At 41.4% G+C, this 27,068-nt stretch overlaps 1 protein-coding gene across 1 annotated transcript in view; it reads right to left on the bottom strand.

Moving 5' to 3' along the window:
- RAB10 (RAB10, member RAS oncogene family) overlaps window positions 1–27,068 on the bottom strand; it is a 77,139-nt gene that overhangs the window by 14,484 nt on the left and 35,587 nt on the right. The window contains exon 2 of the mRNA XM_037893726.2: window positions 13,559–13,619. Within this exon, the coding sequence (XP_037749654.1) occupies window positions 13,559–13,619 (61 nt within the window). The remainder of the gene's footprint in view (window positions 1–13,558; window positions 13,620–27,068) is intronic.

Raw genomic sequence — 27,068 nt, 5'->3', positions numbered from 1 at the left:
ACATGCAGGTACAGTTAAACAGCCCAAGAACCTAAAAGGCAGTAGCTGAAGTTACTAATGACCAGAATTGTAAGTTACACCAGTTATTTTTGTAGCTTATGATTTCAGACCATAATCAAATCTCTTTCCAAATCATACAAAAAACCCCACTGCTAACATTACATTTCTTGTTGGCTTTCACAATGATTGATCAACATAAAAGCTAGATCTGAATTATATAAAGTGAGGCATTAGCAGCAGTAGAGATTCTTGTAAGCTGTGTTGAGTAATTTAGTTAAAAAAATACAATAAAGACCTCTACAATTACAATACTGTGACCCGAAGAACCTCTTGATGCCAACTGGCAGTGTACAGAAATGCATAAGAGGGCTCCAGGGATCCCCTGGGCCTGGTATTTACATTCTAGTTTGCCAAAGAGAGACATGTAAGGTTTCTACTGGAAACCATTGTCACACTGATCGTAATCTTTGCACAATGTAAGTACAGTTAATATGTAAGAAGGTGTGTACACACACAGAGGAAGGAAATTGTTCCTAAGGGTATGTCTACACTACAAAATTAGGTCATTTTATAGAAGTCGATTTTTAGAATTTGATTGCGTACGTCCACACTATGTGCATTAAGTCGGCGGAGTGCGTCCTCACTCTGCTGCCCATTGGAATTCTGGGTTAAGCTCCCAATGCCTGATGGGGCAAAAACTTTGTCGTGGGGGGGTTTGGGGTAAATGTCGTCAGGTCCCCCTCCCTCCTTCCCTCCCTCCGTGAAAGCAACAGCAGACAATCGTTTTGCGCCTTTTTTCCGGGGTCCCGCTGCCGGTCTGGGGCTCCATCCACTGGCTCCTGCCAGCCAGGGGCCCAGCCGGCAGCCCTGCTCAGCCTGCTGCCATGCTTGCCATACCACGGCAAGCATGGAGCCCGTTCAGCTCACCGTCACCGTACGTCTCCTGGGTGCTGCTGGCAGACGCAGTACTGCATTGCTACACAGCAGCAGCTCCTTGCCTTCACGGCAGACGGTACAGTAGGACTGATAGCTGTCGTACGTCTCCTGTGTGCTCCTGGCAGACCTTGGTGAGGTCGATCAGGGGCACCTGGACAGACATGGCTATCCTCCTCTTAGAGCACTGAATGGGAGTGACTCCAGGTCATTCTCTTCTTTAAGCTTTGTCTCATGGAGATTCAGTCCTGCCTGGAATATCATGCGAGCTGGAGGCTTCTGCCTCAGGCTGCTCTCCCAGCCGGCAGCACCGCACGGTCGCACCTATCCCAGCCTGCCCCTTGCTCCCATGGCTCATGAAGCCTGGACAGTAGTAAGGAGCAGTTCAACTTGTGGAATGACAAATCCTAAACGAAGGATTGCTCTCTATGGGACACGTTAAGATTATTTCAGAGTCCTAGATAGAATTTAGTCCCTATAAAAGGCTTCATGAAAATTTTCCCCTGCCCCTAACAAAAATGTTAATTTATCAGAGCTGCTGACAGTGTAAGGAACCCGGGACTATAACTTAGAGAGACCATCCATATTATTTAACTCATAATTGATATAATTCAAAGTAAAATTTCACAGCGTGGTCTGTTCTAAGACTAAAAATGCAGGAGGGGAGCCAGAGAAAGAAACAGGTTTCAGAGTAACAGCCGTGTTAGTCTGTATTCGCAAAAAGAAAAGGAGTACTTGTGGCACCTTAGAGACTAACCAATTTATTTGAGCATAAGCTTTCATGGGGGGGGGGGGGGAACAAGGGTAACCTATTTCCCCTTGTTTTTTTCCTCTCCCCCCCCCCCCCCCGACGTTCTTGTTAAACCCTGGATTTGTGCTGGAAATGGCCCACCTTGATTATCATACACATTGTAAGGAGAGTGATCACTTTAGACAAGCTATTACCAGCAGGTGAGTGGGGTGGGGGGAGGTATTTTTTCATGCTTTGTGTGTATAAAAAGATCTTCTACACTTTCCACAGTATGCATCTGATGAAGTGAGCTGTAGCTCACAAAAGCTTATGCTCAAATAAATTGGTTAGTCTCTAAGGTGCCACAAGTACTCCTTTTCTTTTTAGAGAAAGAAACAGTGACCTGTTTCTGCCTGGTTTTGAACCGGGGACCTTTCGCGTGTTAGGCAAACGTGATAGCCACTACACTATGGAAACCTAACTTGAACAGGGCTTTTCTTTTGCCACAGTCTTTGCCGAATACACCAGATTGCTACAGAAGCTACCTAATGCAATGTCTATATCTATGGCCCTCCTGCTCACAAAGCGGTCATGCCCCTGCCCAAGGCTGACACAGCGCAGAGTTCACGTGACAGCAACCTGGCTCGGGCAGGATCACTAGCGAGGCATGATACTTTTGCTGGTAAGCAAACACAGCAATTCTTTCCTGCCCTCTGCCACTGAATGCCTCCATGCATTAAATTGTGCCCTATCAGTGCAGGAGGACTGCATGAGCTCTGAAAACATGTCATCGCGAGTGCGTTTTTTTTGCCTTCTAATCTGCGATAACCTCAGGGACGGAGATGATAGGGGGAGCGTAGAAACATTCTATGCTCTACGATTTTGGGGGGACTGCATGGACACCTGTGCTGCTGAGTTCACCATGCTGACCAAACAGGAAATTAAATTCAAAAGTTCCCGGGGTCTTTCCTGTGTACCCGGCTAGTGCATCGGAGTTCAAAGTGCTGTCCAGAGCAGTCACAATGGAGCACTCTGGGATAGCTCCTGGAGGCCAATACCATCGAATTGCATCCACACTACCCCAAAGTCGACCCGATGTTGATTTTAGCGCTAATCCCCTCATCAGGGAGGAGTACAGAAATAGATTTTAAAAGCCCTAACACTGCTAAATTCGACCGAAACTCGTACTGTAGACCAGGGCTAAGGCCTTGTAGCTAATGGTGGATCACTCAGCATGATGCCTTAAGTCAGAGTCCACCAGACAGGAAATGGGAGACATTTATCTCCCATTGTAAGAGAAAAGGATCAGCCAGGGAGTCTATTTGCATACTGAGTCAAACACTAATGAAGAGATTGTGGAGACTTCAGGTGGGAAATTAGTAGGAAGAGGTGGCGGGGGGGTGGGGAACAGATTCTGTTTTAGAGGTGAAGAACAAAGCATTGGTCTGGTACATCTAGGAGTGCAAAAAGACATCCTGGAACTCTTCATGGGGGGGCAGGGGGAGGAGGGGAAAGGAAGCTGCCAGCAGGCTGGGATTCATGAAAGGGTCTCAGCCATCCTGGTTGAAAAATAAGAGACTTTGGGGTCAGCTGTTCCTTACTCGATAAGACAGCATCTTGTTAGTTGCGTTTAGACTCTAAAATGAGTGTTATGATTTTATATGTAAACATTTATTTCCAATATTTCTGTTTTCTATCATATGTATCACTACTCTGTAAAATAAACTTAATTGCTTTCTCTATAAATAGATTTAAGACCTGTGTTCTGAGATTTAACTAATAAGCTGTAGTGTACTGTTCCTTTGGGAATAGTGGGTCTGGTAATTCTGTGAGCGTCTAGTGGATATGGGGCTGGGCACCACAGGGGGCAAAGGATGTGGGGTTGGAGAGCGCCAATTGCTAACCGGCATGAGGGACAGTGGAGCTGGGGTGGGCTGAGAAGGGAGTGCTTGTGTTGTCTGTGGCTGGGAGAATAAGGGAGCTGACACCTGGCAAGCGCAGACAAGATTTGCTCATGCTCAGGGCAGGTGGTAGCGAGGTACCTCACAACCATGGGTACACCTAGGAAGCATCACAAATACAGAATCTGTGAACTAGAAAAACAATGTTCCTTAAAGATTTCCAAATCTTGATAAGAACTTGAATACTGATAAAACCAGTCAGTCTGACAAGACAATACAGTTCAAGAAACAAAGCAGAGTCACCACCTGGGGATGAAATGATCCATTCAGCATAGTCAGAATAATTGTCAATTGATGACAATGACTAACCAGTCAACCAAGCTGCAATGAAAAGACCCTCCTTTCCCCTAAGCAGTTACAAGGTAATGATCATGCAGGTAATGGTTCAACATGCCGAGTCAAGGAGTTAAATTTAAGGATTTAAGTCTATTTTTTTTTTTTTTAAAGTGGTATTCAAGTCAGGTTGAGGTTCTGTAAAAGCCAAATAGAAATTTTGTGCTTTCAATTTCTAATGAATTAAATTATAAACACTAGGGGGCTGGTTTGTTTCAATATCACTACTAACAGGGTCTTATTTGACTTCTCCAAAACTGTTATAGGTAAAATATTGACAAGGCCCTGATCTTACAAACTTACATGAATAGTCTTATTGACTTTAATGGGACTTCTCATGCATTTAAAGTTAAAATCACATTTGAGGAATTTTTGTTTTGAAGCAACAAAAACTGACACCAAATTTTAGTCCCTAATGCTGCAGTGTTAACGGAAAGTTTAAATTTTCAGTACATTATTAGTGCAAACTCTTACAAGTGTGTTAAAAAAAATTTTAACAGAAGCTTAAAGTTATGCTCCTAAACTCTTAAGCATTTAAGAGGTGGGATTTTTCAAGGGCACTTAAGTGACTTTGGAGCACAAGCCCCACTGACTTTTGGATAAAACTATTTAGTTATAGTTAATTATAGAAATTTGTGAAGGGATATTAAACCTCATGCTTCAAGGCATTAGCCTCTCTTAAGGTATGTCTTCTCAGCTGTTATCTGAGCTCTTATCCAGGGTTTAGTCCAACTCCCCCCACCCCCCATCCAAATAGACTTTTGACCTAGATTAGGAGGTGCTTTAAGCTCAGGCTAGCTTATGTGACTGGAGGTATAGGTTAGAACTCAGGCTTGGGGTTTAACTTACGTTGGAACCTGCCTGCTTTTTACTTGTCTCCTGATTGCAAAGTTGCCTGGGTGCTGATGTTCCTCCAATGTGCTTCCCACAATTTCATCTGGAGGGCAGACAACTGGTTGGGAAAGAATCCCAGTGTCTCAATACAAAAAAAACATTGGATATGCCCCCAGACACACAAGTGAGAATGCAGAAACAGTAACATGGCTAGGGCTTTGTTGTGGAGATGCTTGCACCCAAGCTATGCTAACATGGGTATCAAATCCCATGGTTAACTATCCAGTAAAGAAATCCTCAGAGGCCATCTAATCTGCCCTCCACATTACCCCACATGTTCCTGCTATGGGGTTCTTACAGCTTCTTATGAAGCATTTGGTGCTGACCACTCAGACATTTTAGCTTTTCTTGTCCTGGAGGAAGTTCAATATAGCTGTAGGTGCCATTTCCTGCAAGTAAAGCATGGGCTATTTGCAATGAGAACACAATGGAGGACCTAAACTTTTCTTTCAGCATAGACCAACCTTTTTATATGTGAAGCTTAGTAGAAAAAAGTTTAAGTAAAATCTGAAAATTCTAACTGGAAGCTATAGAAATAAGCAGAAAAACATCCAAGTTTAGCAACAGAAAACTGCATTCACGAGTTTTGAAAAAGCTGGCCGAGAGGCTTGCTGGACAATTAATGATGATTTTCAATAAGTGTTTGAATACCAGGGAAGTTCCTGAAAAGTGGAAGAAAGCTAAGCTGTGCCAATACTTAAAAAGGGTAAACAAGCTGACCTGGGTAATTATAAGCCTATCAATTTGACATTAGTCCCAAGCAAGGTAATGGAGTGGCTCATATGGGACTTGATTAATGAAGAATTAGAGGAGAGCAATATAATTAATGCCAGTCAAGATGGGCTGATGAAAAATTGATCCTAAACTGATGATTTTTTTTTTTTTTTTAAAAATGAGATTACAAGTTTGGATGATAAAGATAATAGCACGAATGTGATCTAACAGACTTCTGTAAGGCGTCTGACTTGGTATTGCACATTCTGATTAAAAATCAGAATATATAAAATTAGCATAGCATACATTAAACAGATTAAAAGCTGGTTAAAGGAGAGTCAAAATGTAACTGTAAACTAGGAGTCATTGATTTGGGATGTTTCCAGTAGGGTTCTGCAGGGATCAGTTCTTGGCCCTACACTATTTAACATTATCAATGATCTGGAAGAAAACCAAATCGATAAAGTTTGTAGATGATACAAAAGTTAGGGGAGTGTTAAATAATGGAGGACCGATCACGGAGACAGAGCAATCTGGATCGCTTGATAAATGGGACTCAACCAAACTATACATTTTAATAAAGCTAAACGTACAAATCTAGGAACAAAGAACGTAGGCCATACTTACACAATGATGAGGGACTCTATCCTAGGAAGCAGTGATTCTGAAAGATTTGGGGCGTAGTGGTGGATAATTAGCTGAACATGAGCTTCCAGTGCTATACATTGGCCAAAAAGGGTTAACATGTTCCTTGTATGCATAAATGAGTAGCGCATCGGAATAAGGAGGTTATATTATCTCTGTATTTGGCACTGGTCTGACCTCTAATGGAATACTGTGTCCATTTCTGGTGATCACAATTCAAGAAGGATTCTGATAATTGGAAAGGATTCAAAGAAGAGTCATGAGAATGATTAAAAGATTAGAAAAACATGCCTTATATAGCAAGAGACTCAAGGAGCTTCATCTATTTAGCTGAACAAAGTAGTTAGAGATATTTGACCAGTCTATAAGTACTTATAGAGAGAACAAATATTTGATAATTGGCTCTTCAATCTAGGAGACTAAAGGTAAAACAATCTAACGCCTAGACAAATTCAGGCTGCATTTAAGGCATAAATTTTGAATAGTAGAAGTAACTATACACTGGAACAATTTACCAAGACTCATGTTGGATTCTCCACCACTTGCATTTTTAAATCAAGACTGGATTTTTAAGAGATGTTCTAGGAATTATTTTGGGGAAGTTCTATGGCTGTGTTATACAGAAGGTCAGTTAAGAGGATCACAGTGATCTCTTCTGGCCTGGAATCAATGAAAACAAAAAACAAACAAAGAAAACCTATGAAACAGGGCAAAATTAAAGAACTAGTAACATGTATATAAAACTGGTTTAAATTAAAGAATGAGTATCAACTGATTTTTATAAAGACTAAATTATGGTGGTTAAAATCATTTATTAGGGCTGTCAAACAATTAAAAAATAATTGTAATTAATCATGAGATTTAAAAAAATACTCAATATTAACTGCAGTTTTAATCGCACTGTTAAACAATAGAATACCAATTTAAAATTATAAATATTTGTGGAAGTTTTTCTACATTTTCAAATATATTGATTTCAATTACAACACAGAATACAAAGTGTAGGGTGTTCACTTTATATTATTTATTACAAATTACATAGGCCGCTGAGTTTTGTTTCATAAAATCTGGTTTTTCTTCATCTGGATTTTTCAGAAAAAAACCATGGGTTTTCAAGATGGGAGAAAATCCTGCTCCAGATGATTACTTGGATCAAGACCCCTTTGCTGTTTCCATCTTATTTTACAAAAATGTACAATATTGATACTACACAACCCCTTTGGTTGTATTTATCTTTAATAAAGGTAGTTTTCCTTCCTGACATTTTTTTTTAAAATTAAGATTCCATATTCCCCTTTTCCTCTCCATCAGAGTATACAGCAGATGTGCAATTTTCAGGCGATTTGAGGAATTTCATTTCACTCGTTGAAGGCACAAGCCTATATTTTCCCAAACTTATTTTAACAAACTCATTCTTAAAAAATAAGTGATGTTCTATAAGAAAGTTGAATATCTGCTTCTACTTGGGAGTTAGTGCTGCCACTAGCAAGTGCTCTGGCCAACTGAGTCACTAAGTAGCACTCTTTAAAAAACTGCTTCCTGCCTGATGAAACATCTCTCTTATCACAAAAGGGTTGTCACTGTTAGTGGAAGACATGAAAGCCTAGACCTACAGCAAGTGGTCATATCTTATTTCAACTCTTAATACAGCATTATTTCATAGATTGCACTTAATAGAAACAAATTTTCAATCTAGTAGGAGTGGAAGGTACACAAATGCTAAATGTCTTCTCTCTCCCTAATAAAGATGCTCATGTGTGCAACTGATCCCCCTTTTATCACTGTAGTTATACTGGTGCAACCCCTACTGGTATAAAAAGGTGCCTTAAACTGGCATAACTGCCCCCACATTAAGGGATTGCAGTGGTATAGTTAAAACAGTACAACTTGTGTTTAGATAAGTCACATTCCAGTGACTACATGCCCTGCTTAGCAGCTGTTGTGTTGGGAGTGGGACACAAGTCTGTAAATAAATAATGTAACTAAGTACAGATAGGCATTTAAATGCAGGATATGGCAATTAAATATAGTTGTGTTATATAAAGAGATTTCTCTCAACCAAACGTATTACAGCAGCAGTCACCACTGGCAGGAGATATATTAACCTGGAAAGAAACTCATTTTTATAGAAAGCATCAAAACAAAGTCCTAAATAAAGCAGGGAATATCACGGGAACCCAATCCATTAAAAAAAAAAAAAGCTTATCCTTTGATTTTGATCCTTTCTTGTTGTGTCTTTTCAAATTAGATCATAAACCTTGAGGCAGGGACTGTGTGTTTCTACAATACTGTGACATTATTGACATGAACTGTGACCGTATAGATCATTGTTGCAACCAAAGTCCTATAGTTGCACCAAATCTTTTACAAAGGAGGTCAACTAAGGTGTCTACAGAAAGGCTGTAATTTGCTGGTTATGATTATGCTGTCTGTATGTGTGTATCATTTTTGTATTTGAAGTTATGAATATTGGCTATGTACTTGTATCTCAATGTGTTTGATTCTAAGTGGCCTCAGTGAAGCATTTGGTCAGCTTCTTGAGAAAGGACTATTCTCAGTAAGTGCCCAATCAAGAAACACTTAACTGACAATGGACTTTGGGAGGCACTAATCCACATCTGAACTTTCCTCGGAAAGTTCAAACGTAAAAAATGTCATCAGCTTGCAAAAAGCTGAATCATTCATGGACATGTGACTTGCCCAGGTGGCTATAAACTCCATCTTGTTGCTGTGATTTTGCACAGAAGAACAAAGGGGTTTTTGCCCACAAGAGAGAGAATATAAAAGGCCCTGGAAACCCTTCCATTTTGTCTTCAGCTGGCTCAAGAGACGGCCCCTCCACCCCAAAGAGATGCGTGAAAGAATGTGGAACAAAGGACTAACTACGGGGGTGAGAGTGATTGCTGGACCCAGGCCATAAACCACAACGTTGGTCTGAAAAGGATTGGGCCCAGACTAGGAAGGAGTCTAGTCTGTGAAAGAAGCTTATTGGGACATCTCTGTGGGTGAGATTTACCTGTATTCAGTTTCCTACTGTATTAGGCTTAGACTTGCGTGTTTTTGTTTTACTTGCTTGGTAACTTACTTTGTTCTGTGTGTTATTACTTGGAACCACTTAAATCCTACTTTTTATAATTAATAAAGTGACTTATTAATTAACCCAGAGTAAGCGATTAACACCTGGGGTAGCAAACAGCTGTGCATATCTCTATCTGTGTTAGAGAGTGGACAATTTTTGAGTTTACCCTGTATAAGCTTTATACAGAGTAAAACAGATTAATTTGGGGTTTGGATCCCACTGGGAGCTGGGTGTCTGGGTTCACAAGACAGGAGCACTTGCTAAACAGTTTTCAGTTAAGTCTGCAGCTTTGGGGGCGTAGGTCAGACCCTGGGTCTGGGCTGCAGCAGATTAGCATATCTGGCTCAACAAGGTAGGGTTCTGGAGGCCCAAACTGGCAGAGAAAACGGGCTCAGAGGTAGTCTCAGCACATCAGGTAACAGTCCCAAGGGGTCCCCGTGACTGAACCCGTCACAAATGTATAATACAGAGAGTCCAGTCCTGATTGGGACCTTTAGGTGCTAGAACTAATAATAATGCCAAATCCCAGCACAGTGATCTAAGCCACTAAATCAGACTGCTTGGAGTTTTGTCCTGTCTTTTTTTAAAGATTTCTCTAGATCTAGGCTTTCCACCTCTGCAAATATTACTCCACATTCTTTCACCTCTTATCTGCCAAAAGGTTTCCCCCCCACTCCCCTCCAAGACATCCTGAGTCTTTAAGAACAGTCATCCCATTACTTTGTTATATCCCCTCGTTCTATTTTTTAAAAGTGTAGCTGTCCCTTTCTAGAGGCTCTTCATTGTCAAGAGGGTTGACTCTGCAACAGCTTTTAGAACCTACTTCTTTAACTGAGGCAACAAAAGCTCATGATTTTAGATCCAAAGATCCCCAGGGTGTAATCATAACCAGCATTCACAATTCTTTTCCTTAAGTCAATATCCTTGCCAAGGTTCCTTCCCCACTCTGAACTCTAGGGTACAGATGTGGGGACCTGCATGAAAACCTCCTAAGCTTACTTTTACCAGCTTAGGTTAAAACTTCCCCAAGGTACGAACTATTTTACCCTTTGCCCTTGGACTTCCACTGCCACCACCAAACTTTATCTGGGTTTATTGGGAAAACGTTGTTTGGAAATGTCTTCCCCCGAAAATCCTCCCAATCCTTGCACCCCACTTCCTGGGGAAGGTTTGGTAAAAATCCTCACCAATTTGCATAGGTGACCACAGACCCAAACCCTTGGACCTTAGAACAATCAAAAAAGCATTCAGGTCTTAAAAAGACACATTAATAGAAGAAACAGTAAGAAGAATCACCTCTGTAAAATCAGGATGGTAAATACCTTACAGGTAATTAGATTCAGAACACAGAGAATCCCTCTAGGCAAAACCTTAAGTTACAAAAAGACACACAGAGGAATATTCATTCTATTCAGCACAGCTTATTTTCTCAGCCATTTAAAGAAATCATAATCTAACACATATCTAGCTAGATTACTTACTAAATTCTAAGACTCCATTCCTGTTCTGTACCCAGCAAAAGCATCACACAGACAGACACAGACCCTTTGTTTTTCTCCCTCCTCCCAGCTTTTGAAAGTATCTTGTCTCCTCATTGGTCATTTTGGTCAGGTGCCAGAGAGGTTTTCCTAGCTTCTTAACCCTTTACAGGTGAGAGGATTTTTCCTCTGGCCAGGAGGGATTTTAAAGGGGTTTACCCTTCCCTTTATATTTATGACAATCCTCAAGAACCTTATTTTTTGTTGCTCCACTCTAAACTCCCTCCAGCTTATCTACAGTCAAGTGTCCAAAGATGAATGAAGTCTCATTAGCACAGAGGAACCACTCCTCATTGCTCCCTGTAGACGCGTGAATGCACACAACCTAAAAAGTTTGGCTTTTATTGCATTACAATATTGAAAACCCATGGCTAGTCTGCAGGCCAACATTTCTGTGTCTCTTTCAGCATTACTGTTTCATAGTCTTCTCTCCCCTCAGTGAGTGTCTTGAATTTCCCCGTGATGTATTATCTGGCATTCTTCCAAGTTGCATTCCATTTTCTGTCCATAGTTTTTAATCTCATTAAGTCACCTTGATACTTCAGTTCACAACTCTTCCCCATTTTACTATCTGCAAACTTAAAGTCCTGTTTATACACTTTGCATTCGTTAGATTCTGCTATAGTGAGCAGCTTTACAAATTGAACCTTGTTAGACACCTTCCCCTCCACAATACTCTTTTTATTGTTAGCTTGTTTTCCAACTCTTTCCAATCCAAGTGATAATGCCCTCACTGAAACCATTCATTTAGATTTGCTTTTGACTAGAGATGCTCAAGTAATTCAACAGAGATTAGTGTTTCTTCATCCACTAGCTTTGTATTTCTATCTGAAAAGGCAATCAACTTTGCCTGGTATAATCTGTTCTTTATAACAACTGTTGCTTATTGCTAGTGACCCTGTTACCCTGTATATGTTCAGAGGTATTCCTAGAAAATAGACTTTTTTTTAGACAAAATGCTGGAGAAGACATGGTGCGTACAAGGAGGTGGTAATGTTCAGGATACAAAGTACCTTAATTAGCAGGGTCATGTTTGTTGGGTTTACATATGGTGCAATAAATATTAAATGGACTGAATTTCTAGAAGTTCTTCCCAACATAGACACTTCCCTCTGTCTAGAACACAAGCAGCAGGCCAATACCTTGAACCTGAAAAGTGCTGTATGTGCCAACTTCAGTCATCAAAATGATTATCTTTATAGCAACCCTATAAGGTAAATAACTGCTTTCACTTTGTCTCAGGAAATGCAAAGAAAAATGTACACTCCATACTTTGGTGCAAAGTCTGTTACAGCTTACACAGAAGTAGCAGACAGCAGCTGCGAAAAGGAAACAAGGTTCGCTCTAAAACAACGGTACACAGACAAAAATTCAGCAACGAATTAAAATGCCTCTGCTAAAGCAACAAGTGGAAGTGAAGTCTTAGGCTCCCTCCCTCTCCTCACCCATCTTACATGCATTAATCCTGCACGGTGCATCCGTTTTGACCCAGTCTGGAGTTGGTTAGGGCTGCATCAGTTTCATATGTTTATGCTCTTGCTGAGAAAGTCCTTTGTCGTAGGAGCAATACAGGCATGGAGGGGAACATTAAACAAGAATATGAAAGTAAAAGGCCATTACCCTGCTCTGCAGAATTACCAAATTCTTCTTGAGCCTGTACTACAGAGCGGGGAAGTTAGACAACCAAAGGAGCAAAGAGTGCCCCTGGCTGAGAAAAGGGAGTCCAAGCAAACTGACCAGAGAAGGCTGCCCCTAGACCCCACATAAACTATCATCTTTCTCCCATCCTATTTTTTAGGAGAGCGACTACATATGAAAGAACCATCAGTTAGGGTCATAATAGTGGACAGGGGAAAGCTGCTTCCTGAGGAAGTGGGGTGGTTTTTTTTAAAAATTATAGTTCGCTTTACATGGGAGTTTGTATTAAAAAGTAAGCTCACCAGCCAATTAAGTATTTAGGCTTTCCATGTCTTATGGTAAGATATTGTGTAGGAGGCCAAACATAAAAATTATACAGACATCTTATAAATTCTTGGTGACGCAGACGTCTGCAGGTATTACCAGAATTACTGATTTATAGTGTCCCGAGTCATGGCCTTATTTGAGCTACACAAATTTAAGTTAAAAATACAGGCCAAGTCAGCATACTATAAACTAAACAGTTCATTGTTGAAGAATCAGTTTTAAACACTTCCCACAAAACCTTGGACTATCAGCAGTCCCAGTTTTCAAACATTCAGAGGAGAGTTGCCAATAACTTGTAAATGAAATGTAGCTACTATCCCTATTGAAATGCATTAAGCTTTTAACAAAATTAAGGTATAGTTTCCTTCAATATTTCAGAAAAGTAATACCAATTAGTACTGTGCAACTGTCCTAACCTGGGCAAAGTTTTAATCACTTCATCTTTCCGTTTCTAACTCTGCTGTCATATCCTTTAAGAAAATTCCAAAAACCTATTGATGAACCTCCATCACTGTATCAGAAATACACAATGCATTCATGACATTAAACTCAAGATCGGGAAAGTACCTAGATGGGAATCTCTACTAATTTTAATGTTCTCCTCCCATTTTCTGAAAAAAGTTTAAGCAACAATGCATATGGATAGTCACATAAGGCAATTCATCTTGACAGGACTGGAAAGCATTACGTAGTTTAGCAGAGCTCAACTATCTTAGGAACCATATCGTAATTATGTTGGCACTACAAGTTCTAGAATGTCACTTACCATATCTGAAGCTTGATCTTCTTTCCTTGTAATTCAACTGTTTTGATCTTGAAGTCTATACCTATAAAACAATAAAGGAAAAAAGCTTTAGCAATACTTCTAAAAACAGTTCCACATTTGGACAGAGTTGTTACAATTGCTCTAGGAAGAGGGAGCAGGTTTAACTAATGCGACAGGGAAGAGGAGAGGACAATGGAGACTTTTCTACACTTGAGATCCACCAGTACTACTTGACTAGTAGCTGCACTGGTAGGAGCTTCTTAGTATATACAAGACCCCAGAGAATGGTGTAGCTATATCAATTTTAAAACGCTGCTTGAAGGTGGCATAACATTTTTTTGAAGGTGATCAGCAAAGGATTTAAAAAGATTTGGCTTGTGCTTATGATTTATGAAGGCAGACTGAGTTTTCATATTAGAAATAGTCTGATTTTGCTGGAGAACTTCTGGGAGGTCTTGGGATGTTGGAGTTTTATAACACCTTAACTAAAATACCCAAGAAGTATTGCATTAAACAAAGGCTTCCTTTATTCAAAAGGCTAATAATTCAAGTCATGCAGGTGTTAAACAACAGCTTTTAAACAATAAAAGGAATTTTAGTCAATTGCACACTTTCACTCTTGTGAGATCACCATTTCACTAGTTCTGCAGGTTAATATCTAACCTAGTCAGAACCTGAGTTTCTAAAGTAAAACAGATCTGAAACTTTAAAACCAAGAGCTATTACATAAAATATCAAAGCTATAGAATAAAGACAAGCTTATTTTTCTTTGCTGGTCATATTCAAAGTAACCCACTTCTTGTTACAATTATACGGCCTTCACATTTGTTACAAGGTTGGCCTAAAAAGCATCCTCTTGTCTAGACTACTGCTTTCACTGTTTCTTTAACTTATAGAATTCTCCACTGTAGTCTCTGGGCACTGACTAGTATTAGAAATATGGATGATTTAACTTTTGAAACTGTTGATACAAGTTATTATGTAGCACTGGATATTTATGTCATTGCAAAAAACAAAAGTACATCACAAAGTCATTTTGTACACATTCCACCGCAGTTATTCATTTTATATGACAAGCATATACTTCTGACTTTCAGCTAGTCACAATCCAATACAAGTGATCTCCTCTGGAATGGCTTTGGAAACCTGACACTGATTTAATGGAGCCTTGGGTAAAACACTTCTGTTAGGAATAGCACAGGTCATCTTCAGCAGTAAAGTGGGAAGAGTTTGGGGGAGGGGAGGGGGAGGGGCCGCGCAGTTTTGTTTTTCTTAAAATAGCAACTAGAACTGAAAACTGATTCACAGAGATTAAGTTATGGCAAAGGCATGAGTATTTAGAATTACACTTGGTTGTCAAAACTGACATGTTTGGCAGAGAAACCTAGTCACACTGAAGACTCCAATCTTGCTTGGTGATTATGTTCATATTCTACCATTAGAGGAAAGCATTCAGACCAAGTCGATACTGGTCAATAAAGTTATTCAGCATAAACACTGAATTGGAAGTACTGAAAAAAATGCATAGTTTCAAGGTTGCCAAAAAAAAAAACCACCACACCACATCACACATTCCCCAGAAAGTTTCAGATATATCAGGTTCAGCCTGTCTGCATATGAAGGCAGACATTTAAGGGAGAAGAGCCAGAGACTTCAAAATGCAGTAGGGACTTTTCCACTGCTAGTGAATTTGATGTGGAAGGCTCTCAGACTTCCCGCGGCCTATTTTCTAGTATAACACATGACTGCTTAAGTTTAGGATTAGATTAAGTTTAAGATTATACTTGTGGCTCTCCCTGAAACGAAAATAAGGAATGGGGGCAAAAAGTGAAATAAAAAATTAAAGAGCGAACTAAGTGCATTCAAATCCATGATATCTGTTTGACATTTCATACCGTGTGGGAAAGCTCCAGGACTAGATGCACCGGAAGTCTGATCCAGTAGGCCAATTCCTCTGACACTGATATGGCAGTTGATTAAAAAAAAAAACCCATACCCAAAAGATTATTTTGTTCAAAAGAAAATTTCTAAACTAAAATTGCAGCCCAAAAAAGTCATACAAGATTCAGGTCGTAACAATTGTTTTTTTCCCCACATTTCAGTTTACAATTATGGAAATCTAAACTCATCTTGACAAGAAACCTGGCAGTTCAAGAACCAGACGTATTTCACTGAAGTACATATTTAGTTGCTACAAATTATCTTTCACTCCCTATTGCTCTCAAAGATGGTATGCTGGAACAGATTTTATCTTTTAAGCAACAATATTGGATGACAAGCAGAATCATTGTCAGTGTTGGCACAAGCTGGCATGGATCAACAGTATTTTTAGATCATCTCCTATGGATGGTAGGGCAGCCACATTCAGAATTTCTTCATGCACAAAGCGAGTTTTTGCTCCAACAGTCTCTCACTATGAAGTTACATTAATACTCATACATTCCATGCTACTGGTGTTCAGAAACTTGAGCTGTGACACTGACCTCTCATGCAGTACTTTTTGATACATTTATTCAAACGTTCTTCATGAGCCCCCCCGCCCCCCGCAAAAAGCAAGAAACCAGAAGTTCCACTTGCAATTCCCAACAAGAGGATCTTAGCACTCCTTGTACCTGGCTTTCCGTGAATGTTCATGTTCTGTGCTGCCATTACAAGTTAAGTTACACTACTAAAAATCATCAAAATGTCCCAAAAGATTAGCAGATAATGGAGTGCATGTTACATGCACTCCATTATACACCACCTGCTGAGTTAAGCAACTAGCACAGGGGTGGGCCAACCTGTGGCTCTGGAGCCACATGTGGCTCTTCAGACATTAATATGCGTCTCCCTTCACAGGCACTGACTCCAGGGCGAGTCAGGCACCAACTTTCCAAGTGCTGGGGGTGCTCACTGCTCAATCCTTGGCTCTGCCACAGGCCTCCACCCCTTTTTGCCCCCTCCCCTGAGCCTGCAGTGCCGTTGCTCCTACATGCCATGAAATAGCTGATTGGGAGGTGCGGGGAGGGAGGGGGATGTGCTGATCAGCAGGGCTGCCGGTGGGTGGGAGGTGCTGTGAGCGGGGGCTGCTGACGTTATTACTGTGGCTCTTTGGCAATGTACATTGGTAAATTCTGGCTCCTTCCCAGGCTCAGGTTGGCCACCCCTGAACTAGAACGTTTGTTGTTGGTTCCTTACAAATTAGTACTGCCTATCAAAAATAATCTGTTTTAAAATTTGATATCCCTGAAACATGTTCCAAAAGAATACAGCTTTGAGATTAACTTCACCTGGTTGCTCAAATTTTACCATGTTGGAGAAGTAGAAAAGTGATCAAGTACACTCTGATCTTGGGCATCAGCCATTTCAAAAGAACTGAAATGGCTTGTGTGTGTTTTTTTAAAAAGGATGAGAACAATCCACACTTTGGATACATAGTAACTTAAGACCGTATTACAATATTCACTACATAGCCACTGAGATCACAGTAGGAATACATTTTAGGTTTGTTTCTGGGTAGGAATGTAGAAATGAGTTATCCAGAGTGCTGTGTTACACATCAGCAGATAAAAGATATTACCCAGGCAAAAAGGGCCACCTATCTTGTTACACTGCTTTTGTGTCTAACAATTCAGTGTCACCGGTTTTCCAACCTGAAGACTAGTAGGATTTGACAAGAGACAAGGCTTCTAGATTGAGACATGTAGCCTCTTAGAAATAAATGGAATACTGCACACTGTACACAATGTCTGCATTTTAAGTGTTCTGCTTTTTTACTGCAAAGATCAAAATTTGCAAGAGTCTGTAACTTATCATTTGTCCCAATATTTACTCTGTGTCCAGTAACTCATTTTGAAGTCTGGTCTACAGAAGCAGATCCTCTAGGAAAAGCCAAGTAGTCACAGACTCCCTGAGGAAGGCTAAACCATTCCAAAGTGGAGGAGAAGCAAACTAATTTTGGTAGTGGAGAAGTTCCCATATTACTGACAACAGCACCATAACAAGAACTCAGATACTTATAAAAGGGCACAGTATAAGACCCGGACAGTAGCAATCTGGCGAGAGCACACTTTTGAGGCCCTTTCCTCTCCCCACTTTTGGATGTTTTAGTCCTTTCCTCAAACATTAGAAAGAAGCTTGAACCACTGGCAATCATGGGCTAACACTGCAACAGAAGTATTTTTCTACCACCAATTACAGCTTCAAAGATTAAGTTTATCAAGAAATGGACAGTGTGTGCATTTGTTTTGGCTTTGTTACAGTTTGAAAGTAGAAATAGCAGTCAGACTATGTGCAGCATAAAAACCTTAGAGTTAAAAAGCCTTTCTGAGAGATTTCAGCTACCCATATTTTTTTGGAAGGTCTTAGTATGTTAAGAGAATACAAGGCTAAAGCATATACACGTCTCAATGGACCTGTATATCCCATTTTTAACCCCCGCATATTTGCTGTAGACTCTTTATAGAGAGCATACTGGCGTATCTGAAGTGCAATGTACAGATTTCTTTTAAAAAAACCAAAACCCCACTAAAATCACATCTCCTCAAGTTTTAGCAATTTCAAACAATATGCTGGATAAGTGACTGAGGCAGACTCATGAAAAGTTGCCACAGGTTTTAGGTTCCAGATTTCTGCAGAGTCATAATCAGGGTGAAAATCAGTTTAAAAATGCAACACAGGGCAAGCTGCATGTAGACTGGGATAGATGTGCTGAATTTAAGTCTGTTTCATAGCTATCTACACTAACTGAAGAAAAAACAAAATTAGTGTTTTAGTACTGACAGCTATGGACATACCAGAGAGGCAGTGGGATCTATTTAACTGATATTTAATTTAGGTTTAAGTTCTACTGTGTATCAGTTTAGCAGAAACAGCTAACTAGTGCTTCCAAAACTCCAAACTTCCTCCACATGTCTCCGTGCTAGAAGCCAAATGTCTCCTACCCATTTGCTGAAACTCCCAGCTTTTCCTTCCATCCAGCAATTTCTGATGCAGTTATGCACAGTCAATACAATCTCTGTGGTGTATAAAACTGGAAGTGGAGACCATATCAAACAAATCAACCACCGTGTTTATAGTTAACTTCACAATTCAGACACTTCTAGAAAAATCTAGATGAGTTGCCACTAAATTTCACTGTGCTGCACCAGGATGCCACAGATTAAAAGGGAACCAACTCCACCATTTAGGTAGAACTACATGGGCCTCAGGATGCTGTCAAGGCCTATTTGAGATTTAATTCACCTGAATATATTGGCCTTCGGTTGTAAAACTGAAGTCACAAACTGGCCTGTGCCAACAGTTTCCCCTTGAAGATTCCGCTACCTTTGGAAAAGGCTGCATCTGATAGAGGAATTCTGCTTCAGGAAGGTCTCATGGAACAGTTCACTAAGCCCTGGTCTACACTAGGAGTTCAGGTTGAATTTAGCAGCATTAAATCGATTTAACCTTTCACCTGTCCACACGACAAAGCCCCCCCCCCCCCCCTTTTTTTTTTTTTTTTGACTTAAAGGGCTCTTAAAATCTATTTCTTTACTTCACCCCCGACAAGGGGATTAGCTCTGAAATCAGTCTTGCTGGGTCCAGTTTGGGGTACTGTGGCCGCAATTAGACAGTATTGGCCTTTGGGAGCTATCCCAGAGTGCTCCATTGTGACTGCTCTGGACAGCACTCTCAACTCAGATGCACTGGCCAAGTAGACAGGAAAAGGCCCGCAAACTTTTGAATTTCAATTTCCTGTTTGGCCAGCTACAGGTGAGTGCAGAGCTCACCAGCAGAGGTGACCATGCAGAGCTCGTCAGCAGAGGTGACTATGATGGAGTCCCAGAATCGCAAAAGAGCTCCAGCATGGACCGAATAGGAGGTACGGGATCGGATCGCTGTTTGGGGAGAGGAATCCGTGCTATCAGAACTACGTTCCAGTTTTCGAAATGCCAAAACATTTGTCAAAATCTCCCAGGGCATGAAGGACAGAGGCCATAACAGGGACTCGAAGCAGTGCCGCATGAAACTTAAGGAGCTGAGGCAAGCCTACCAGAAAACCAGAGAGGCGAACGGCCGCTCCGGGTCAGAGCCCCAAACATGCCGCTTCTATGATGAGCTGCATGCCATTTTAGGGGGTTCAGCCACCACCACCCCAGCCGTGTTGTTTGACTCCTTCAATGGAGATGGAGGCAAGACGGAAGCAGGTTTTGGGGACGAGGAAGATGATGATGATGAGGTTGTAGATAGCTCACAGCAAGCAAGCGGAGAAACAGGTTTTCCCGACAGCCAGGAACTGTTTCTCACCCTGGACTTGGAGCCAGTACCCCCCGAACCTTCCCAAGGCTGCCTCCCGGACCGCCAGACAGAGAAAGGACCTCTGGTGAGCGTACCTTTTAAAATAGTATACATGGTTTAAAAGCGAGCATGTTTAATGATTAATTTGCCCTGGCATTCGCGGCTCTCCTGGATTTTTGCAAAGGCTTTTGGAGTACAGTTTCTGGGGAGGGCAGCCTTATTCCATCCACCATGGTAGGACACTTTACCACTCCAGGCCAGGAGCACGTACTCGGGAATCTTTGCAGAACAAAGCATTGCAGTGTATGTTTGCTGGCGTTCAAACATCCGTTCTTTATCTCTGTGTTATCCTCAGGAGAGTGATATCATTCATGGTCACCTGGTTGAAATAGGGTGCTTTTCTTAAGGGGACATTCAGAGGTGCCTGTTCCTGCTGGGCTGTTTGCCTGTGGCTGAACAGAAATGTTCCCTGCTGTTAGCCACGGGGAGAGGGGGAGGCAAAATGCGACCTTGGAACGAAAGCACATGTGCCATGTATGTAACGTTAACAGCAAGGTTTACCATGAAAGAGAACGTACCCACTGTTCTATAAAATGTGTCTTTTTAAATACCACTGTCCCTTTTTTCCTCCACCAGCTGCATGTGTTTCAAGGATCACAGGATCTTCTCCTTCCCAGAAGCTAGTGAAAATTAGAAGGCGAAAAAAATGCACTCACGATGCAATGTTCTGAGCTCATGCTGTCCTCCCACACTGACAGAGCACAGACAAACGTGTGGAGGCAGACAATGTCAGAGTGCAGGAAAGCACAAAATGACCGGGAGGAGAGGTGGCGGGCTGAAGAGAGGGCTGAAGCTGAAAGGTGGCAGCAGCGTGATGAGAGGAGGCAGGATCCAATGCTGAGGCTGCTGGAGGATCAAATTAATATGTTCCAGCATATCGCTGAGCTGCAGGAAAGGCAGCTGGAGCACAGACCGCTGCTACAGCCTCTGTGTAACCAACCACCCTCATCCCCAAGTTCCATAGCCTCCTCACCCAGATGCCTAAGAATGTGGGGGGGGGGGGGGGGCGCCCCCCCAGCCACTCCACCCCAGAGGATTGCCCAAGCAACAGAAGGCTGGCATTCAATAAGTTTTAAACGTTTAAAGTGCTGTGTGGCCTTGTCCTTCCCTCCTCCACCACCCCTCCCAGGCTACTTTGGCAGTTATCCCCCTATTTGTGTGATAAATTAATACAGAATGCATGAATGTGAACCAACAATGACTTTATTGACTCTGCAAGCGGTGATCAAAGGGAGGAGGGGAGGGTGGTTAGCTTACAGGGAAGTAGAGTGAACCAAGGGGTGGGGGGTTTCATCAAGGAGAAACAAACAGAACTTTCACACTAGCCTGGCCAGTCATGAAACTGGTTTTCAAAGCTACTCTGATGCGCACCGTGCCCTCCTGTGCTCTAACCGCCCTGGTGTCTGGCTGCGCATAACCAGCGGCCAGGCCATTTGCCTCAACCTCCCACCCCGCCATAAACGTCTCCCCCTTACTCTCACAGATATTGTGGAGTGCACAGCAAGCAGTAACAGTGGGAATATTGGTTTTGCTGAGATCTAACCGAGTCAGTAAACTGCACCAGCGCGCTTTTAAAAGTCCAAATGCACATTCTACCACCATTCTGCACTTGCTCAGCCTGTAGTTGAACAGCTCCTGACTACTGTCCAGGGTGCCTGTGTATGGCTTCATGAGCCATGGCATTAAGGAGTAGACTGGGTCCCCAAGGATAACTATAGGCATTTCAACATCCCCAACGGTTATTTTCTGGTCTGGGAATAAAGTCCCTTCCTGCAGCTTTTGAAACAGACCATAGTTCCTGAAGATGCGAGTGTCATGTACCTTTCCCGGCCATCCCACGTTGATGTTGGTGAAACGTCCCTTGTGATCCACCAGTGCTTACAGCACTATTGAAAAGTACCCCTTGCGGTTTATGTACTCGGCGGCTTGGTGCTCCGGTGCCAAGATAGGGATATGGGTTCCGTCTATGGCCCCACCACAGTTAGGGAATCCCATTGCAGCAAAGCCATCCGCTATGACCTGCACATTTCCCAGGGTCACTACCCTTGATATCAGCAGATCTTTGATTGTGTTGGCTACTTGCATCACAGCAGCCCCCACAGTAGATTTGCCCACTCTAAATTGATTTCCGACTGACCGGTAGCTGTCTGGTGTTGCAAGCTTCCACAGGGCTATTTCCACTCGCTTCTCAACTGTGAGGACTGCTCTCATCTTGGTATTCATGCGCTTCAGGGCAGGGGAAAGCAAGTCACAAAGTTCCATGAAAGTGCCCTTACACATGCGAAAGTTTCGCAGCCACTGGGAATCGTCCCAGACCTGCAACACTATGTGGTCCCACCAGTCTGTGCTTGTTTCCCGGGCCCAGAATCAGTGTTCCACCGCATGAACCTGCCCCATTAGCACCATGATGCCCGCATTGCCAGGGCCCGTGCTTTGAGAGAAGTCTGTGTCCATGTCCTCATCACTCTCGTCACCGCGCTGACGTCGCCTACTTGCCCGGTTTCGCTTTGCCAGGTTCTGGAGCTGCATATACTGCTGGATAATGCGCGTGGTGTTTAATGTGCTCCTAATTGCCAAAGTGATCTGAGCGGGCTCCATGCTTGCCGTGGTATGGCGTCTGCACAGAAAAAAGGTGTGGAACGATTGTCTGCCATTGCACTGAGGGAGGGAGGGCCTGACGACATGTACCCAGAACCACCCGCAACAATGTTTTTTGCCCCATCAGGCATTAGGATCTCAACCCAGAATTCCAATGGGCAGCGGAGACTGCGGGAACTATGGGATAGCTACCCACAGTGCAACACTCCAGAAGTCTACGCTAGTCTTGGTACTGTGGAAGCACTCTGCTGAGTTAATGTACTTAGAGCATTTTGCGTGGGGACACACACAATCGACTATATAAAAATGATTTCTAAAAAAACTACTTCCGTAAATTCGACCTAATTTCATAGTGTAGACATACCCTCAGAAAGCACTCCACTGCTAGTCACCAAGTTGTTACGTACTTGGGAATGCCTTTTCCAAGAATATCTTGTGCTGAACTTTGTGTGGAATATTTTAAACATTTACTGTTAACTAAAAAACCCAAATCTAAAAATGATAGTCCAGGATTCTGAACTGCAGCTTCATCAAGGGCATTAATTTCGCTTTATTTCACCTTTGAAGAAGAGCAAATGACTAAGAAACAGAATTACAACCTAAATCCGTTTGTGCTAAGAATGGCACAAGTCAGAAAAATCAATGGTTTTCTGACAGAGCTGCTAGACAGAACTCTGGGCAATATGTTTGTTATTTAAATTCAACACGTATTTGCAGGTATAGTACTGAAAGCAACTAAACCAGGATAGGACAACTTCATATATTGTTTGAATTCAGTTACATTTTTTTAAATTTATCATATCAGTGTTTACCCACACTTTAAGCACATATCATACAAGACAAAGCATTAAGGTCAAAAAGTTTAACAATTTGAAAATGAAGTGACAATATTTAGGCAGAGCATGCTATCTTAATTCTGTCCTACAGTCTGACTGATCACATGTAGTCCATCACATGCTGTTCTCCCACAGAACACCCAATTCATTCATTCCAGGTTGGATAACCAATATTTGTCATCCTCACTGTAATGTGTGGCCCCGTAACTCCTTCACCACCCAACCTGTTATCTTTTCTGCAAGATCTAAAACTGACTGCACAAGAGGCAGAATTAAGCTGCCCATGGAAACTTAATTTAGCTATTTTCTTAATAGAAAGTGGTTCGCTTTGAAACCTTCATTATTTTCATGTAGTTTTTTGGATGGAAATCTACACTGACAATTGACTTCCGGAAACGTAAGGACTGAACAGCTTCTAAACCACTGAAAGCCTGATACAAGACCAGAACCCAAAAACACAGTAAGCAGTTAGTCTTTGAGATACATTATCTGCTCTTTACTAAAGCTATATTGTATTTGTGCCTTAGTTCAAAAAGGGATCGGAAACCTGTTGACAAGAAGCATCAAAGCATAAGTTCTACTACAGATATCCCAGACAGTGGGTGTCGCCCCAAAAGCAGGAGGCAAGAATCCTGCATGTTATGAGGAATTCCTCTATTCCAATATGCTGGAAAGGTCCATGAGAACCTAAAGTGAAAGTCACCTCAGCAACTCAACCCCTTGCAAGCAGAACAAGATGCAGTCAGTCCCAGAATGAAAGATGGGAGAAGTGCTAGTCTCACCCATCTCTTAGGGCTAGAAGCTACTGGATGATATCAGACAACTGTACTCTACAGGCTGGGGAGTGCTGGGTGAATAGTTAGGAGTGAGCCAAAAATCTTCAAGCACATATCAAATCTCCTGGGAAAGTGACTGAGAACACTCAGCTATCTCCATCTTGGGAAAGGTAATTCCCATTAAAAAAAAAAGTAGCTTATAACAGAGTCTCTCCCCAATTCCCTCCCCCAAATGCAAAGGATGTTATATTTATGATCTAAAAATGAGAATCCTCAAATCTGGTTATAATCTTGACATCCACAGGAAATCCTGTTGGCATAAGAGTATACAGTGTTCTTAGAGGGTGGATAAAAATCAATTTTTTTTTAAAATTAAACAAATTGGATTTTTTGGTAAAATGCTTTGAGGGAAACCTGTCGAAACATAGTTTTAATTAACATACAATATAGCTCAAAGACATCTCATCATGGAATAGGGATTATACATTCTATAGTATGAGACAATATATTCATGTAATGTTTAAGAAAAGTTTTGTAAAAGAGTTCCAATAGTTCATGGATTAGGGACCCAATCTTATGGGGTTCCACGGGCTTCTGTATAGATTTAGGTTAATATTCCTATGTACCAAATGGGACTCGGTGCTTAGTCCAGAAGATACCAGAGATGCTTAATTTTGCAGTTCTCAAACTGTAGATTTGTGTCTCCAGAGATAACAGCAAAAAAAAATTTTAAATTAACAGACCTCAACCCTATTGTCCCTTTGCAAATTTGTGTACAGAGTCAATCCCTTACCTCTCTAAAAGTGCAAAGTTTCAAAAAGTTCAATGACTAGAAGATTGTTGGGGGTGGGGGGACAGAATAGATCTGGACAAGGAGAAGTCTTAAGATAAATGTGAGAAGGGAGGGACAGGCAGTAGAATCAAGTGTGAAACTGTTTGAGCGGCATATTTCAGAAGTCTTGAGGTCTCTCTCAGTGTAGCCTTCATTGATTTGAGATTGACCATACCATTCTCTCACTAGAAGGGAAAACCTATAATGGCAGCAGGCCATAAAAGAGACCCAGTTTGGGAACATTTTAATGAAGTTCCTCCACCTGTTGGTTACACAGGCATGCACTGTTTGCATTTTGCACACAACAAAGAAATGCAAGGCCTGACTGCCCGAATGAAACATCATGAGAAGCGTTCCTTCTCAGAAGGAAACCGCGTTGAAGATGATGAAAGGAACATATCTGAAAATGCAGGATCTTCAGGTTGGTAAACTTTTTTATTTCAAACTTCTTTCTTAAGGACTGCCTGTCTTCCTTTTGGACTATTCTTGAATTCTCATGTTTGAGTAAATATAGTTGTTACTCTATGGTACTATCATTTTAGATGCAGCGTGATAAAAAATAAACAGCTGAAACAGGCAGATCTTCCTTTTACAATTTCACCTTTAAATTAGTACTGAGTGTCAGTGAATACAATGAGTAATACTAAATGAGCAGTATGGGAATAATAATTAAATATCTGCATAGACTTATTTTGTTTAGGAGAATGGATCCTCAACATACAGGATTTGGAAGACTATACGCCTTCAAGGTCACCATCATTTTCTATAGTTTCAGAGTTATCTGCCAATGATAGTGTTTCAGTCACATCAGGTATGTCACACAGCCACAGTGTATCACCTATAGCAAAAAAACCTCCATCAAGAAACAACCATTGACACGTTTGTGAGAAGAACCAGCAGATTACAAAAAGAGGTAATTGATGAAAAAATTGCCCAGTTTGTTTATGCAACAAACTCTCCTTTCCGTATGATTGAGAACCCACACTTCATTAACATGGTTCAGTCATTAAGACCAGGATACAGTCCACCCAACAGAGCAAATATCGCAGACAAATTGCTGGATAAAGTGTATGAAAGAAATTGAGCAGTGTGCAAAAGGTCTAGAGGATAAAATTATTAACTTGAGTCTTGATGGATGGAACAATGTCCACAATGATCCTGTTGTATGTGCTTGTGTGACAACAGAAGAATGGAAATGTCTTCCTTACAGAAACAATTGATACATCAGGAAATGCACACACAGCAGAATACTTACAAGTAGCAGCAGTAAAAGCTGTAACTGAAAAAAATTCAAATGTCTAGTACGCAGCTTGGTCACATACAATGCTGCAAATGTATCCAAGATGAGAAGAATTTTAGAAAATAGTGAAGAGAGTCCCAAGCTAACAACATAGGGTTGCAGTGCTCATTTGATGCACCTCCTAGCCAAAGACTTCAGTGTTCCAGAAATAAAGGCTAATGTTGTTGAAATTACAAAATACTTCCATAACAACCACTTTGTGGCAGCTACTCTGAAAAAAGTGGAAGGAACCAAGCTAACTCTCCCACAAGACGTGCAATGGAACTCAGTAGTGGACTGTTTTGAGCACTATATCAAGACCTGGCCTAATCTGATGAGTTTGTGAACAAAATCATGAAATAGATGGCACTGTCACAGCCAAAGTTCTCAACATTGGGCTTAAGAGAAATGTTGGACACATGCTGAGGACCCTGAAGCCTATTTGTTGCCTTGAACACAATGCAAGGAAATAGCTGTTTTATTGCTGATGCTGCTGAAATTTGGAAGGAACTGAGTGAGATCTTAAAAAGAGAAATATGCCATGACAGAGTTAAATTACAAGCATTTAAAAAAAAAAAAAAAAAAAAAAAGACACACAAATGGGACAAGCACTAGCTCCAGCTCATTTTCTTGCAAATATTCTCAATACCTGGTACCAGGGTCAAACCTTAACTGCTGAAGAAGAGGAGCTGGCTATAACATTGACATCCAGCAATCATCCCTCCATAACACCAACTATAATAAACTTCAGAGCGAAGGGTGAACTATTCAAGAAATATGTTTGCGGATGATGTTTTAAAAGAAAGTCACTTAAGCACTTGGATTCAGAGACTGTTGAAGTGATGATCTTACTTTTAACAGCAGTAGCTTC

Source organism: Chelonia mydas, chromosome 3 (assembly GCF_015237465.2).
Source record: "Chelonia mydas isolate rCheMyd1 chromosome 3, rCheMyd1.pri.v2, whole genome shotgun sequence".
Classification (NCBI taxonomy): Eukaryota; Metazoa; Chordata; order Testudines; family Cheloniidae; genus Chelonia; species Chelonia mydas.
Note: the sequence above shows the minus strand (reverse complement) of the source record. Positions and strands in the feature narration are given on the sequence as shown.